This window comes from Mizuhopecten yessoensis, unplaced genomic scaffold (assembly GCF_002113885.1).
Source record: "Mizuhopecten yessoensis strain PY_sf001 unplaced genomic scaffold, ASM211388v2 scaffold10755, whole genome shotgun sequence".
NCBI lineage: Eukaryota > Metazoa > Mollusca > Bivalvia > Pectinida > Pectinidae > Mizuhopecten > Mizuhopecten yessoensis.
Genome location: NW_018408705.1, coordinates 495,262 through 512,924, shown reverse-complemented (window position 1 = coordinate 512,924; position 17,663 = coordinate 495,262). Strand labels below are relative to the sequence as shown.

General features: G+C 35.1%; 2 protein-coding genes across 2 annotated transcripts in view; one reads left to right on the top strand and one right to left on the bottom strand.

Annotated features, from left to right (window-relative positions):
• Positions 1–287: 287 nt before the first annotated feature.
• Positions 288–5,389, bottom strand: LOC110462154 (membrane protein FAM174-like). Its single transcript, XM_021515996.1, has 2 exons — positions 5,073–5,389; positions 288–426 (listed from the first exon to the last, which is right to left on the bottom strand). The coding sequence occupies exons 1-2, from the start codon at positions 5,387–5,389 to the stop codon at positions 288–290; spliced, it is 456 nt and encodes a 151-aa protein (XP_021371671.1).
• Positions 5,390–5,955: 566 nt separating this feature from the next.
• The window catches only part of LOC110462153 (CST complex subunit CTC1-like), a 28,643-nt gene continuing 16,935 nt past the window's right edge, over positions 5,956–17,663 (top strand). Inside the window, exons 1-9 of the mRNA XM_021515995.1 lie at positions 5,956–6,053; positions 11,000–11,125; positions 11,478–11,734; positions 12,273–12,363; positions 12,721–12,808; positions 13,275–13,398; positions 13,913–13,978; positions 14,452–14,512; positions 15,113–15,199. Of these exons, the coding sequence (XP_021371670.1) occupies positions 11,057–11,125; positions 11,478–11,734; positions 12,273–12,363; positions 12,721–12,808; positions 13,275–13,398; positions 13,913–13,978; positions 14,452–14,512; positions 15,113–15,199 (843 nt within the window). The 5' untranslated portion in view covers positions 5,956–6,053; positions 11,000–11,056. The remainder of the gene's footprint in view (positions 6,054–10,999; positions 11,126–11,477; positions 11,735–12,272; positions 12,364–12,720; positions 12,809–13,274; positions 13,399–13,912; positions 13,979–14,451; positions 14,513–15,112; positions 15,200–17,663) is intronic.

Genomic DNA, 17,663 nt, shown 5'->3' with positions numbered 1-17,663 from the left:
TTATGCTTCATGAATCAAAGGCACATACTCAAGTGAAAGTACAATGTAGTATTTAAATACAAAGTTACAAACTACATCTATATTTTGAATCACATTTGAAATGTAGAATCTGTCAACATAACATACATTACACGTAACAACTAACAGTAGCACTAGAACTGCGGACAAGGAGTCAATACTTGGTCAAATTGTATCAGGTATATTTTTACCTTCATTTTCAACTAGTATTGCCACAATAAATCTGTTATCAGAATACCTACTTGGGATGAGTTTAATTTTCTGAAATGTTATTTATGTCTGTCATTCATTTCAAAAACTGTCATGTCCTCATCTTCGTCATCCGCATCTAATGGTGCCATTTCCAGATCTGATCCTCGTGTTGTGATAAGTCCATACTTTCTAGACTTTGATCTCCGTCCTCTTATTCTGAAAGGAAATGAAAATTTCATGAGACCTACATCAAGATAAGCTCAAGCTAGTCTGTCTTCCATCTTTTAACATAGTATGGATTTTGTTATAAAGAAAATCATGTGATGGAGTTGACACATATCTTCTTGCTTTGCTCATGATCAGTTACCTCCTATTTAGTATGTACCTTTTTATAATCAATTATTAACCCCAGGTTGAAATTTTACAGCTTTATATAACAGCTAATTAGGTCATATGAAGCCTTTTGCTTCCCGGCCTTTAGGGCCTTGTCTACTGTTAAGCTGCAAGTGATTTCTTTTTCTCTCAGATGTATGACAACTGGCCTGTGCTATTATTTTTTTTTACCATAAGCAGTTAATAGTAAATACTGCTTTAACATTTTGTTGATAGATTATATATATAATTATATGGCATATGATTTGATACAGTGGCCTTTATGCCTAGAATAATTCATACAATTTATACAATACAAGGTCCTCTAAAGAGCTGCCTTTTTGTCCTATGCCACCTTGCTAATACCCCCACATGTCTTTCAACTCTTAGTGGAACAGTGCTTTGTATAGCATCTTTTTTCACATTGCCACCTTACTTGAATGTTACACATGTACAAAACACTATAGCATGGTAACACCCAATCCAGACCATTTTATATTCCACTTGGGTTTACTGGGAGTCAATAGGGCAGGAAACAAAATTTTCTCTGAAAACTCCATGTTTTTCGGTAATAAACGTAAAATAAAAGTATATATATATATATTTCTGCTGAAAACTTTTTGTAAGTTTTACTGGCTGATTTTAACTCCCGTGTTATGTTTATGATTCAATTAATTTGTCTGACACTTTAAATAAATGAATTATTATGACATTTATAAGGATATTTATTACAGCTTACAAAATGTACATCTAATGGAGTCCATTTTTGAAATTTATAAATCTGTTTCAGCTGAAAATGACATAAACCTTAGTCCTAAAAGGAAATGAGCTTGGATTCTTATTATATGGAGTACAGAAAATTAGCAAGACAAGGTTATTGGCTCAGGGCTAGACAATAATGGTAGCCCATTAGTCTCAGACTAGTGAAATGTCTGGCTTGGCTAGTGGTTTTAGAATTCGAAACTGCTAGCCCAATTGTGACCAGTCAAAATTTGATATTATTATGACCATGTTAATAACATTTGGTAAGTAAAATTGGAAAATACAAACCCAACTTGTAACTTGTGATTTTTGAAATAAATTTCTAGCCCTGTGGCACATTAAAATCTAAAGTTGCTCTGAAGTTGTTGAAACCTCTGGGGCATAATTGATTTTTACTACAATCAGTTTGTTATTTGATTTGGTTAAGTGTCGGTGACCAGAGGGAGATTTTACTTTTACCGGTAGTAGATAGATTGAAATCATAAAAGTCAATGGTCACATTGCCTACTGCTAGATTGAGCCCTTGAATATGTCTACACATACGTCACAATTAATGACATTAGGCCATATATTTTAAAAGGCACAAAATGGCTTTATTATGTAGATTCTTAATGGGTAATGCTTACCAAACAAGAACCCATTTAGCCACTGGTCCATTAACACAAGCTAGTGAATTTTGCTGAACATGCATGTATGTGACCCAGTTCATTTTACAATCAGTGTCTTTCTTCAGAAAATGAATTACACCATCGAAGTTCAGGAAGGCTCTTAATTCAAAGATTTTTTTTAAATTTTAAAATGCACAAGAAGATATGAGAAAAGATGCTTATATACATTTAGTCTAATATCACACTAAAATGAAATGGATGCTGCAGTTATCACCTCTAGAGGATTAGTATAAATTAAAATAATGTACATACCTAATGTTTCTGTTATCATTAGTTTATAGGTTGAAGGTCAAGGTCATTGCTACATTGCATTACATTCTGATTATATTATGACGTACCACACAAAGGTGTTTGTGCAAGAAATCAAACCATGCATGACAAGTTGTCAACACTGATCTAGTCTGTGTCATGGGATTAGTATTGTTTAGTGAAACTTTGTTTTGTTTTAATCCTAACTTCAAAACAGTTAACTATGATGCAGAATGCTTTGTCAATAATAACTTATTTTCAATGAATAGTAGCTGACACTGGAGATAATTGAAAGAGTTTCTTTGGAGGATTGGAATCTAATCTGAGTTGCATGAGTAACTTGATGTAGTAAAGCTGGGTATTTCACTCAGTGATGGGAAGGGATGTGGTTTTGGTTACCCCAGGTAGATCTTTTTTGTTGTCATTACTCATATATATATATGTGATATCACTTAGAAGAGAGACTATTCAATGATATATAAAATATGTATTCTTCCCTTGATGGGATTTTGTATCCATAGAGGAGAATAAATGCTTACCCGTTACATTTGTATAATTTAGTACATGTATTTGTCTGTCAGGACATATATGCAAAACTGTTTTGTTTGAAGTTGATGTAAAAAATAAGATATAAAGGCGTTGGACATGGCAATTAAATATTGGTATCTCAACTTCTACTTTAATATCTAATATCACTTTTGGGGGAATTGGACCATAACATTTGTGGTTATATATACATGTACAGATTTGGGTGATAGGAATGTTTTTTAATAACATGTGACACAATGAGATCTGTAGAACAGGATGTGGACAGTCAACCTCTGGCACACTGTAAAAAGTTTGTAAGTCACTTCTAAATTTGATACAATGCGGAATGTAACAAATAAGTGATTTCTGATTTGGGGAAAGGGAATTAATTAAGTAGATACAGGAATTAATACACAGAGCTCTATTGCATTGTATGGTTTGTCTTTTTCAACTTTAATTTATTATTTAGTTCAAAATCTGACTTTGGCCATAATTGGCATATTTAAGCTGGCCTTTATTAGTTAATGACAGTTATTACCATCATTAATTGTGTTAATTGAATGTATAGATTGGTGAATGGTCTATGGATTGTAAAAATTTCCCATCAAATGAATGTATATTTCATAATTTAAAATTATTATTACTTGATATTTAATTACTGTTGTGTGCAATATTGATAATTAAGTAGACATTTAAACTGAATTTAATGGCTATCTGTAACAGGTCTAATAAAATGCTGAACTTATTTCTGTCCATGTTATTTGTCACCAGTCCTTGTAGGCATATTTAGAAAATCTGAAGACAGAATGAGTAGATTTTTGTTGTCAGCACCTCAAAACTTTCCGAGACCAAACAGTGTCAGAGAATTCCAAGTTTTCATATATATAGTAGTGTATATGTGCTCTGGCCTAACACCAGACATCTATCTGTCAAAAGTCTGGAGTCAGGACCAGAGAAAACTAGGATATGTATTGCTGAAATCCAGTTCCTGGCATCAGAAGCACTTAAAAGCATCTTCTGATGTTGCTTAGGCCAGATAAAAATATATATGTGCTTACTGTTAGAAAATTTAGAGTAGATAGGTAACAAATTTTATTTCAAAAAATAATTTTACATATATAGCCTTTTTTTATAGGAGAGTAATCTTGACTTAACAGTACATGTTGACTTTTATATTAAATCATCAAAATGTTTTGTTACTTAGTTATAATGCTAGATAAATTCCAAATTAATATTCATGTATTGTTATTATTATTCAGGCAAGTTTTGTCCCTTAAAAAATGAGTATTAGACATAAGCTGGTGTGGGTGTGCATGTGTGTGAGAGGAAAACGAATTACAACATTTTATATATTTAAGCATTATACATAGCTACCGGAAAAAGAAGAAGACTGATATGGGCATAGCTAGCCTGTTGTCTAATTCCTTTGTCAATACTGTTCTTATATCTTCTTTAATGTTAACTTATATGTTTGTATTATATATGTATTGTCAATAAAATACTTTTGAAACAGTGCTTCTATGAAAATGGCCTTAAAAAGTTCAGGGTTCAGGGTAGGCGCAAAAAATTAGGGTAAGTAGGGTTACCGGAAACACCAACTACATTATTCAGTATTTTTTAAGATTTTGTCCATGGCAACGCTCGTTGGCTGCAGACGTTTTTCAAAATTTAAGTATGACTCCCTGGTATTATTGCAAGGTAATCAGAGAGTCAGCGTACATGCTCCTCCACCTTAATTACCTACTTGTAAGGATTGTGTAGCTTACAGATGGTGGAAAATTTCCCTTTCCTGATCGTTAATCATCTGACAAGAATTGAGCTCATTTGATCCCTGTCGAAAGCATTTTTTAATTCCCCTACTTCCTTCCTATTACTCAGGATATCAGCTTGCTTTCATTTTCCTAACTTCCTCGCACAAACATGCTATAATTAAAACTGTAAGTACATGGTGATACTGTACACCTTTAAACAGGTTGGACACAACAGTGCATATCGGTAATAATCCTGCATTTGGGTAGCTGCGATAACGTAGCTTTCTGACGACGAGATATTTTTTTTTACATGTTGTGTGTGTTTTTATTTCACTTTATTCCCCATTTCATTAATAAACAGATAAAAGTGTTACTCAAATGGGTAACTGTTCCCCAAATTCAGGATTATTAACCATATGGATGATATGCACCGTTGTGCCCGACCTGTTAAACACATGAATATAATAAAGTATTTGAAGAATAAAGACTTCAAAAAAAACCCATTGTCATTTACATATCCACTGACACTCACCTCCACGCACGGAAAACGAAGTACAGAATCACCACAGAGGTTACTCCTATGAGCACGTACAATGTTCTCAACAACATGTCCTTATTTTCCACAATTGTACCAAAGAAGCCATCGTCATTCGGGTCGGTACCGTTAGATGTGGAATTGTCTTTAGAAACTTCAGGCTTCACCGTTTCAGTAGTCGACTTTTTAGTACTGTCCCGTTTGTTAATGTCCACGTCACTGTCATCATTTGAAGCTGACGCAGCTTGGTTTTGTACAACCACCAAACACACAAACAGCACCAATACGATTAAAACATGCCTTCTGAAATCCATGATTTCCCATATGTCTTCAAATATTCCAAAATATGTTACTTATCTGCTAAAACAACGAACGGTCCTCATTTCACTCCATGTTATACGATCGGAGTACCTCTAGATAAACTATTCAAATGAAAGAAATGATAAGAGAATACCCGAAAGAAGCGTGAATGGGGGGAAAAGTATACCTAAATTTTGTCCAGATTATTTACAGTATAGAAGACAATATTTGCGCAAAATTTGCACACTTACTTCAATCGTAATGATAATATTTAAATACTCTTCATGATTTTTATTACAGTTTATCATTCACATCAATCATGAAAATCCTTTAAGGAAACATGTATCCGGATATATTTATATGGGTAATAAAAAAATGTCAGCACAAAGTCAAAATCATGTGATATTTACGACATACGTCTGATAAATCTTCAGAATTTTGAATTTGTTAATGATGTAGGTGATATAAAAATGTATAATAAATATTCTCTGTTGCTTTTTTAAATATTTAACAATAATGACTGAATAATTGAATACATTTACTACATTGATCGTTTTACGTTACCGTCAATATGGCGGGAGATTACAAACCGAAAACGTAAACAACAACAGGGATGGTCGAATGAGAAGGCGTGCTACGTTTAATTATCCATAACTGAAGTTTTGGGATATACAGAAGGTTAATTTGTGTTCATTTATATTTTGTTATGCCCCCAGTCATATATAGGCGGGAGGAGGGGGAGGCGCGCCGTCCCCGTCAAACATCAAACACTGAAACTAATTTCACATGGTGACGGGGGGCATTCATGTCATGCATTACTCCCATAACATGAGAGGTCGCTGGTCGGCCTTTTTTCTTTCGGATATGATTTTGCCGCATGTCAAAAGTTTTTCGCCGTCTAAAACCTCTAACATTGTTGGAGTAGTCATGCATGTACTATCGAACTTAATAAAGGTAGAAGTCCAAACAGTACAGAAACCAACAACAAAAAAATCGACGAAGTTCTGCTTAATATTGGAAACCACCATGCCACACACATACTGGTAGTTGGTGACTTCAACTACAAAGAAATTGACTGGGAGAACATGACTACTAATATAGTAGGCGACAACCACCCAGCCAGCAAGTTTGTAGAAACTATCATGGACAACTATTGGTACCAACATGTTAATGAGCCTACAAGATGTCGTGACAAGGAAACCCCATCGACTTTAGACTTAATATTCACTAATGAAGAGAATATGGTTAACAACATGCAATACAAGGAGAGTCTTGGAAAAAGTGACCATGTTATTTTAACATTCAGTTCATATAGTTCATATAGCGATGACGCCAATTGAAAGCAGTGAGCTTCCTTGTGGCACGTTTGAATATATGTTAAAATACTTGTTAAAAACACTTTTCACTTCCGGTGTATAGATAAACCTTCTAATGTCAGGAATAACAACTTGTGCGGAATTTTGTTTGGTGATCCGACCAGAATTTATTCAGTCTGTTCTTAAAAGTGTCCACAGTTGGAGAATTGACCACATTATCGGGTAGACTGTTCCACACCTCTACAACTCTATTGCTAAAGAGGTTACTATATATGGCCTTATTTGTTCTCCTCTTGAACAGCTTTCTGAATTTCCTCGTGTTCCAACCGGGTGCCCTCTTATAAACATTTTGTCCTATATCTACAATGTCAATTTCCTCCATAATTTTGAATAATTCGATCACATCCGCTCTGATACGTCTGTATTCTAGCGTTGGAAACCCTAACTTAAGCAGTCTTTCGGGGTAGCTCAGGTCTTTGAGACATGTTTAAGAACAGACTGAATAAATTCTGGTCGGATCACCCAACAAAATTCAGCGCAAGTTGTTATTCCTGACATTAGTATAGGTCTATATTTACATTTGTTGATGTTCAGTTTCACGAGCCAAATGTTAGTCCAAATGCATACAGAGTCCAGATCCTTCTGTAGGCTATCATGATCCGAGTCACCTCCAACTTTCCTGTATATTTTGGAGTCGTCTGCAAATAGTTTGGTTGAGCTACATTCGATTATGTTTGTAACCTAAACACCTCAAGCGGACAAACACCAAAAACTAATAGGAAGAACTTGTACAAAGGTGATTATCCCAATATCAACACCGAAATCCTCAAGCTTGACCTGACCGACATTGAACATAAACAGGACGTGAACGAGGCGTGGAATTCTCTTACTGTATCCCTCAATAACATTATTGAAAAATTCATACCCGAGAGTAAGGGAGTAACTCCACAGCCTCAGAGCCTCTAGTATATCATGTCTGGACCAAACTGCCTGTGAAGCAAGAAAGGAAAGAGCGCGGAAGTGGACTAAATACCTTCACTGTAAAACACCTATAAACTTTGAAAACTATAAACCTGCTAGGAATAGATACATCATGTTATTAAGGAAATCAACCGACAACTACGAAAAAGACCTGTCTACGAAAATCAAGACTAACCCAAAACTCTTCTGGAAACATGTCAAGAACAAAACCCAAACCAAGACAACAACTGTACAACGAGTAGTTAAAAACAATGGAGAACTGACAGAAAATAGTAGAGACACTGCAAATGTACTGAATGAATTCTTCTCCAGTGTATTTGTTCATGATGACAACAGATCGCCACCAGAACTAAGGGAGAGAACCCACGAAAATTTACTGGAATCCATAGAACTGACGCAAGAAAAAGTTATTACGGCCATAAGATCAACTGACCCCAACAAAGCTCCTGGACCCGACAACCTACACCCAAAATTCATTGTTGAAACGTGATGCAATAGCCAAACCACTACAAATCGTAAATTCAAAAAGTCATTTGATAGATGAGGGTGCATTGCCTAAAGATTGGACGGAAGCGAATGTTACACCAATATTTAAAAAGGGTACCAAAACCATCCTAGGAAACTATCGCCCAATCAGTCTTACCTCGGTTCCATGCAAAATTCTGCAAAAAAATATCCAAAACGAACTAATGGCTTACCTGGAAGGAAACGAAATATTTACCAAACACCAACATGGCTTCCGTCCAGGAAAATCATGCACCACCCAACTATTAGAAATCCTGGAAGAATGGAACAAGACACTTGATGAGGGGAAAAACATTGACGTAATCTACCTGGATTTTAGCAAAGCCTTTGACAAAGTGTATCATAGGCTCCTAATCTACAAACTGGAAAAATGTGGGATCAAAGGACAAATCTTAAACTGGATTAGAGCATTCCTGACAGGACTATCCCAACAAGTCATAATCAATGGAACTCCCTCAAAGAGTCTGCCAGTACTAAGCGGGGTCCCACAAGGGAGTGTACTCGGGCCAATTCTGTTCTTGATAATATCTCAATGACATGCCAGATGTATTGGAGTGTACTACAAAACTATTCGCGGACGACGCCAAAATATCAGCTAATAATTCAACCCCAGAAAATCGAGCTAGACTGCAACAGTGTATCGACAAAATGTGCCAATGGACAGAAAATTAGATGATGAAGCTGAATGTGGACAAATGCAAGCATATAGAAATTGGACAAAAACCCATGTCATCCAACTACTCGCTGACGCAGTACGGAAACACCATCAAAATCACTAAGGTGAATAGTGAAAAAGATCTGGGAGTTCACATCGACGACCTAAAAGCAGCCAGCAAAGCAAACCAAATTGCAGGAACAGTTTTCAGTTTTACATATATGAGCCCAACCGTATTTGTAACACTCTATGTGGTGGGTATCATTTCAAATTTTTAGAAGAAACTACATAGTTTGAGGTTGTTTTTTATGCAAACTCTACAACGGAAGGGCTCAACCCTTTTATCTACATGTGAATGTGAACAAACGAGTGGAATTGTTTTAAATTTTTAAATCCCATTATTACCATAGACATCGCTACACTATTATGATTAAGGAAATAATAAGTGCGCAACTGGAAAAGTAAGTCGCGAGTGAAGAAATAACAATGATGCATCACCACAAGCTTGAACTAGCTTTCAACGATGCCACATCAGCAATTCAACAGACAATTTTACAAATTTTTTGGGGATGGCTTTTTTTACCAAAAGTTTATCTAAATGTGTAAAATTACTCTGAACTGTGAACACCCTAGTTTAGGTCCAAATATATAGCTGTAACAAATTATTCTCATGTCCCTGTGCTCGCACCTACACTCACCAAATTGATCACCATATACTCAAGGAAGTGGAACAGAATCCATTCTTAGGCATTTTTTCACAACTCCATGAAGATACTAGTATAATAAACAAATATAAAATAGTATGTGACCAAGTGACAAATGTGTAAATTTTTTTTAACCATATGACATTGAGTAATGGAATATAGAATAGAAATTGTGCAGTGTGGCACTAAATAAAGTACCCAATCCGGATAAGGGGGTCAAGAAGCAGATATGCTTAAAAAAGACTGGACAGGTAAAAACCGGTAAATAGACAGGATCATCAACTTGTTGTTTCATAAAATTGTGAAAGGGCTACTTATAATTAATTGCTATACATGTAAACCAAGCGCTAGCCTTGTCAACATTTTAACCAGATAAAAAACCCAGGGAAATTAGCTTTAGGTTGTTTCATTGTAAGACTGATGTTTTCAAAAGTCATTTCCACTTAACGTCACTGACTGGAACAACTTCTCTGACAGTATCTGACAAATAAACCTTAGACACTTTAATCAATAATTTAACAACAATATAAATGTTATGCACATTTCTCCAACCCCAGAATCATATCAGAATCAAGGTCTTCCAGTGTAATATAGATATACAACAAGACATGCACCTTATTCAAGAAAAACTTCAAGAAAAACTGAATCTTAAAGCCACTGTGTCTGCCATCATTTGTAACACCCGTTTAGACCACATTGCTAGTTTTTCCTACTCATTTTCATACAGCAGAGATATCAGCCGAGCGTACCAAGGGTTATAAGCTGCAGAGAGTACCCCTCCATTTCTTTTAGGAGAGGTTATACCATTTTTGTAGAATAAAACATTTCAAAGAAATTAAAGATGCTGCTTAATTTAAAAAAATAGATTATATGTATACAGAGGTTAACATGTGAACACTTCCAGGCATATGATGTATATTTTAAGGCTAAATGCATGTACATGTAGTGTTAGGTAAAAGATGATAAAAGAAATTAAGAATAAGTGGCAATCTTGCTTACAGCTAAAGTAAAACTAGCTGTAATAGTCATGGGATTCATAGCTGTTAGATGAAGCATCTTTTGGGCAAAGTCACAGGTTTTAGTTCGATATGTGACAGGTCACTAAAAAGCAAATGCCCAAGATACAAGAAACTGTACATGTAGTTCTACTGCTTGATCACATCTCATTATAGTGCAATCTGAATTGTTTGATTTATTTATCAATTTTCGATCAATTTTGTTGTAAGAATTTATTTTAAAGCAGATTCACTCTTGATAAAAGTTTATAGATGAACATTTTATATTTGCAGTAAATTTCATATTAACATAGCTCCAATGTCCATTTTCTATATTTCTACAATTTTAACAAATCAAATATCTACCAACAACATAACATGGGGTAACATTTATTTTTTGTAATGCTGCATTTGGTAATATTTGTATCTTTTATATTTGCATTTCAAGGTTTGACAGTTTACAACAAGATCCCAACATGTGACTGTCTGTGATGAAGAAGGGTGTATGGATAAAGATATAACAGACTTTTTGGAAAAATCTCAGTTGTATGGCTTCAAATCAACACAACACAGTGTAATGAACTTTTGTATAATCTTCTGTCATCAATTTTATTAAATGCATACTATACAGAGGCAACAATTGGATCAAGTGTTAGTCAGGAGCCTGACTTTGGTCATATATATTATATATATAGAATATAATATTAGTAATTATAGTTTTGAAATTGAAATCTAGAAAATGCCTTGTTCCTATAATAGCTGTATGATTATGGATTTACTGTGGAAGGGGAACAATTTAGTCTTAATGAGAAGGGCGTACTTGACTCTTTAATTCAGCTCAAGATAAGTCTACGTAATAATAACATCATATTTCATTCCTTTCGCTATGCTAATGAAAATCCTTAATCAATATACTATGTTTACAGCATATTCAATGGCTTGAGAGTGTGTATAGAGTGTGGAGGCCTGTGGCTGCGGAGGCTGGGGTCGCTGTAGAGGATGTACTGGGTACAGTGGTGGAGGTCTGTCAGGATGTGGATACCCTGGTACAGTGTCTGGGGGTAGACTTGGCCTGGTGTAGGGGACAGGACAGGGCCTTCCATAGCCAGCTCACAGCTCCACTCGCCACACCACCCACAGCTGGAGATGGCCGAGTCTCGGAGGAGACATTAAAAAACAAAAGGTTTGCTAGAATAATTGATGTTTTGTTGTCTTAACAAAAGGATGCACATTTACATGTTTTTATTATAGAAGGTTAGCAGTACATGTAATAAATCTTGAGACAAAGAGTCGGATCATTTCAAAAACTTAACAACACATTTCTTTTTCCAGTGTATTTTCACAATTATCTAAATTCATCAATGAAAATGTAATAGTTCTTTTGTGAGGATTCAAATTACTGGTAGCATCTGATTGATGACTAAAAATAGAATGTTTGCCTCTGATGTTGATAATTATTTCTTAAAATATGAGAGTTGAAAATATGACTTACTGGCCATGGTGTTAAACAACTTGCTGGGTAAATCAGGCTGGAATAAGCAATGCTTGTCAATAAGAGAATACTGATCGTCATTAGGCTTAATACTTGATCAGTAATGGCTTTGTGTTATGTATTATTATATAATGAAAGTTTTTTTGCTGTTTTAGAAATGTCTGAGCATGAAAGGAATGTCATGTTTGAATGTCGTGATTGACAGCAACATGTTTTTATTACGCTGCAGGTGCATTTTAGTTGGACGGTTGACAACAGCCTTACCAGATCAGCCAGGAGAGCTAGTCATATCGGACTCAACATCTTCTCTCCCTGTTGAGGTAAAACGGATCATTCTGTTTTTCTTACATGTTTCATTTAATAATTTAAAAAAAAGAATCCTTCTTTTCATTTATATCTTATAAAAAGTAGTGTTTAAATGAAACGAGGAACTTTAAAGTTTTAGTATTATCTTCAGTATTATTCAGTTTAATCATTTATGTGGGGTTTTTCCATTAAAATGTTCTGTGTATTAAAAAAACCCCACAAATTTTAAGAAGAACTTTGTTCAGAAATTCAATAGACAAACAGGCAAAAATAGATTGAACATCTTATAAATGTTACACCTGTGTGTGTCATTGTTTTGATTAATCACCTGTTTGTGTTATTATTTTGATTAAATGATTATCATTAAATAGGTGAGACACTCTGACTGTGATGAGTTGCTGGGATTGTTAGATCAGTGGGCAGTGTTCCCGTCCTGGAACCTCATCATTATAAAGAGAGGTAGTCAAAAACCTAAAACGTATTATAAGGGAAATATTTTGAACATGTTTCGAAATATTGGTAACATTCAATATAAGTTTTGTGTTCACAGTGAGAGACAGTCAGCCAGATGATATTTTTTAGCAATCATTATGTAGTTTGTTGAACTGTGAAACTTTAACAAATAGTAATATGCATGCAGTCCTGTTATAGACTTCATTGATTTTAAAAAATTATCTTAGTTATGCCTGAATAAATAAAAACTTGAAAAAAAAATCCATGGGCACCTATTATATCTTCCCTGAAAAAAATGTGGAATAAATAATTAGCAAGAAAACTATTTATTTCATCATCACATTACTTTTAAAAAACATTCGTCTTTATATGTGATGAGGGGAAAGATAATTATATGTGTTGTGCCAGTTTAGGTATTTTGTTCAGAAATTAAAGACGTCATCATGTATTAAATACTGTATTCTTATCACAGGTAAATGTTACCTGGAGTTGTGTGCTAAGCCAGTATTGATGAGATGTGCCTCATATCAACCTCTCCTGTCCAAACAACTCCCAGTCCTCTCTGTAAAAGCTGCATCAACCCTGCTTCTCCACAAGTCAGTATAGTGTGGCTTCAGAAACAATCTAAATGCTATACCCAATGTCTCCACTTGCCGGTAAAGTCTGGCATCAGAACCAAACTAATAGCTGTGCCTGCATGACTTCTCCTCAAGTCAATGAATTAAAACAGAGCATGGACAACTCTGCAGAATCTTGCTTACACAGTGCTTAAATAAATCATCTATATGCAAGATTCTGTTGTGTTGTCCAAGCTCCGTTGAAATTCATTGATGAGCTATTAGCCTGGACTCTGTATACTTCAAGTATTCATGGTGATGAATTGCAATGGATTTTCGACCTAAAGGGACGTTGTGTCTTCACTCTTCTTGAGTGATTCTCTGCAAATCAGTACAGTCTGCCTTCAGTAACAGACTTATTGCTATACCTGACTTCTCCATTTGTCTGTACACTATATACAGAGTTATGGCCCTTTGTAATTTTTTGATCCAGAACCTGCACCAGAGGAAGGGAACTATGGATTGCCTGCTATACTTTGCATTGTTATTGTAGGGACACTATAAAGCCAGGCTGTCTAGACATGGTCACCACTATTGAAGCTGTTGGGGAAATCCACAGGTGCAAATATGTTTTGTTTGTTTAAATTCTTCTTTCTAAATTAATTTTGTTCGTACTTGTATCAAAATAGGTGTAAGCTTATGTTTCAAATTTGGTTAGCTTCAGCAGTGTGGAAAACTATCAAATCACAGATACCTATTGTGAATGAGCAAAAGCATACTTATGATTCAACATACATATATTAGTTTATTAGTTAGTTACTTGTGATCGAATCACTATCCAAAACATTTTGCTACAACCATACTGAGTTTCTTCTATGATGTCATTGAAAGCCATAGCTTCGCAAAAACATCCCATAATACTCAAACTGATATGTATGCAAATATAAGCTAGCTCAAATTTTATGATCGGATGAAAAGCCTAAGAAATTCAGGAATCATGGGATGGAAACTGTTGGAGTTTACTGGAAGGTCTTGTCTGTATTTTACCTACATTTGTAGCTTAAATGATGACTATAACCTTTTTTCCAACAGAGTGAAAACGGATCTACTGTTTTGTATTCGGCTCCCTCACACTGTTAACATCATTGTCAAGGTAAAATATATTGATTGGTATCAGCTCTGTATTTAGTGATTGAATAAAAAGACAACAGTCCTCAGAAAATTCTGATAATTATTAGATGCTGCCTTGTGAAATACTTGGCTACTCCCAAAACTGCAAAGGATTCTAGTAGGTAAAAGGAATAAAGTAAAATCTCAATATAATACCCCTTGTTTCATTTGTCATCTCGCTTACCGCCAACATATTTCAAGGTCCCCTTTTCTCCTTTTTTTCAGAGATCCTTTATATATTTCCCACTATTTATTGCCAAAACACTTTATTACACCAAACTTCCTCGTGGGAAAATGATGACATTATAACAAGAATTTACTGGATTTCACATTGTTCACCTTTGATTCTCTCAGCCTTGTGAATTATTAAGTTGATATTATACCGTAACGAAGGGCAGATAATTGATCGTAGTCTGTACTAACCAGCTGACCTCGTGTGTCTATAGTTACCATCATACTGCACCCTCCTCCTCTCCCCCTCCTTGTAAATTTTATAGACTGTATATTGTTGTGAAATAAATGAAATATATGGTATACTTAACACAATGTTTAGAAACAAACCCCTGTTTTGATTTGATTACAGAAACCAGAGTTTCTATACTGGCAGAAGTTTCTTATACCTGGAAATAAGAAAATATTCACCTCCATGAGAGCTACAACACTAAAGAAGGTATTAACCAGTAAACATTGCTTCATGTTGATCTTCTTCGGCACATTTGAATACAAGACTTCCACTGTCAAATGTAGTGAAGTATAGTTTCACCCTCGACTTCTACCGTTTAATGTAGATAGCATGACTAAAGTAGAGTTCTACTATAAAATGTACAAAGTATGACTATAATTACAAGGTATGACTATAGTCGACTTCTGTCAATTGTAGAAAGTATGACTACAGTAGACTTCTGTCAATTATAGAAAGTATGACTATATTAGATTTCTACTCTCAAATGTAGAAAGTATGACTGTAGTAGACTTCTGTCAATCATAGAAAGTATGACTATAGTAGACTTCTGTCAATTATAGAAAGTATGACTGTAGTCGACTTCTGTCATTCATAGAAAGTATGACTATAGTCGACTTCTGTCATTCATAGAAAGTATGACTGTAGTCGACTTCTGTCATTCATAGAAAGTATGACTATAGTAGACTTCTGTCAATCATAGAAAGTATGACTATAGTAGACTTCTGTCAATCATAGAAAGTATGACTATAGTAGACTTCTGTCAATCATAGAAAGTATGACTATAGTAGACTTCTGTCAATTATAGAAAGTATGACTATAGTAGACTTCTGTCAAGAATAGAAAGTATGACTATAGTAGACTTCTGTCAATTATAGAAAGTATGACTACAGTAGACTTCTGTCAAGAATAGAAAGTATGACTAAAGTAGACTTCTGTCAATCGTAGAAAGTATGACTGTAGTCGACTTCTGTCAATTATAGCAAGTATGACTATGGTAGACTTCTGTCAATTATAGCAAGTATGACTATGGTAGACTTCTGTCAATTATAGCAAGTATGACTATAGTCGACTTCTGTCATTCATAGAAAGTATGACTGTAGTCGACTTCTGTCAATTATAGCAAGTATGACTATGGTAGACTTCTGTCAATCTTAGAAAGTATGACTACAGTAGACTTCTGTCAATCATAGAAAGTATGGCTATACAGTATAACTTTGATGTATCGCAACCCGTTGTACCGCCAAACTCGCATACCGCCATCAATTTTGTCAGAAACAAGTTCTCCACACTTAAATGAATCTGTTATACCGCCAAACTCTGGTACCGCCATATGCCACAATGCTTTGAGAACAGTCGTTCAAATACCCCTTTGTTGGCCCCTGACAACACACCACCACGCTCACTCGTGAAATTGACCTATATCGGTGATTTTACAGTTGACCCAGCCCTGGGGGGTCAGTTTTAGATGTTGTAATTATGTATAGTATGTGTGTGTAATCAATTTATTAATTTACATCTGAATACAATTTACCATATTACCTCTATCAGTTATTTATTAATTCATTCACATATGGCTTCTCACATGGCTTCTCAAAAAAAGGACACAGGTTGTGAAGATATTCAATTCATTTTACAATTAAACGCCGGACTGTGGATGAAAATTTGACCAACAAGAAATTGATTTAATGATACCAACGGGACAACGCCGTTGTGCTCATAATGCGAATACTGTATTGTTTGCCACGTGACTGTGACGTACCGCATCTGACTATATCCCAGATGAAGGTGCAGATGCGGATTTCAACGATTGTCGTGTAACAACAAGTCCAAACGGACTTGATCTCAATCCCGATTTACGTTTGACTATGAGACAGTTTATCAAAATTATCAGATGCTTGCAACCCACCCAGGTATTATCAGACGATGACATTCTTGAGGTGAAAATATCCCGACGAGACAGACTCTTGACGATATCCGCCTGGGTTGTGGGGACGTGAAACAGGATATTGAGACGGTTCTTTACTTAATCGAACACTTACACTTGACTACAGAGTCTGACGTACAGAAATGATGGCATTTGCAGTAGAGAAATGTGAATATTGGCACCGCTACGCAGACATTACTTGACGATTGTAAGTAAATCTATAAATATGGGCACGTAAAACTGACACTCTCGCTGCAGTACTCGTAAAGTGTATATCTTGCATGTGACACAGTGATCATAATACCAGATCGAAATCAATATTTCCGAACTAATTATTCTTTCAAAATCGGTGTGTATATTAAAAATTGCATATATAATACATGTATATTTGAGTTTTCATTGATAAGTGTTTGATATATGCCCCAAAATAAACAAGCGTTCATCCACCTGTCATTTAACAGAGACAACTCGTTGTACCGCCAAAATGTCTTTTAACGGAAGGTGGCGGTATTTTGGGGTTATACTTTAGTAGCCTTTGCCTGTCAATTGTAAAAAGAATGACTACAATAGACTTTTACTGTCAAATGTAGAAAGTGTGACTATAATATACTTCTTCTGTCATTTATAGAAAGTATGACTATAATATACTTCTTCAGTCATTTATAGAAAGTTTGACTATAATATACTTCTTCTGTCATTTATAGAAAGTATGACTATAATATACTTCTTCTGTCATTTATAGAAAGT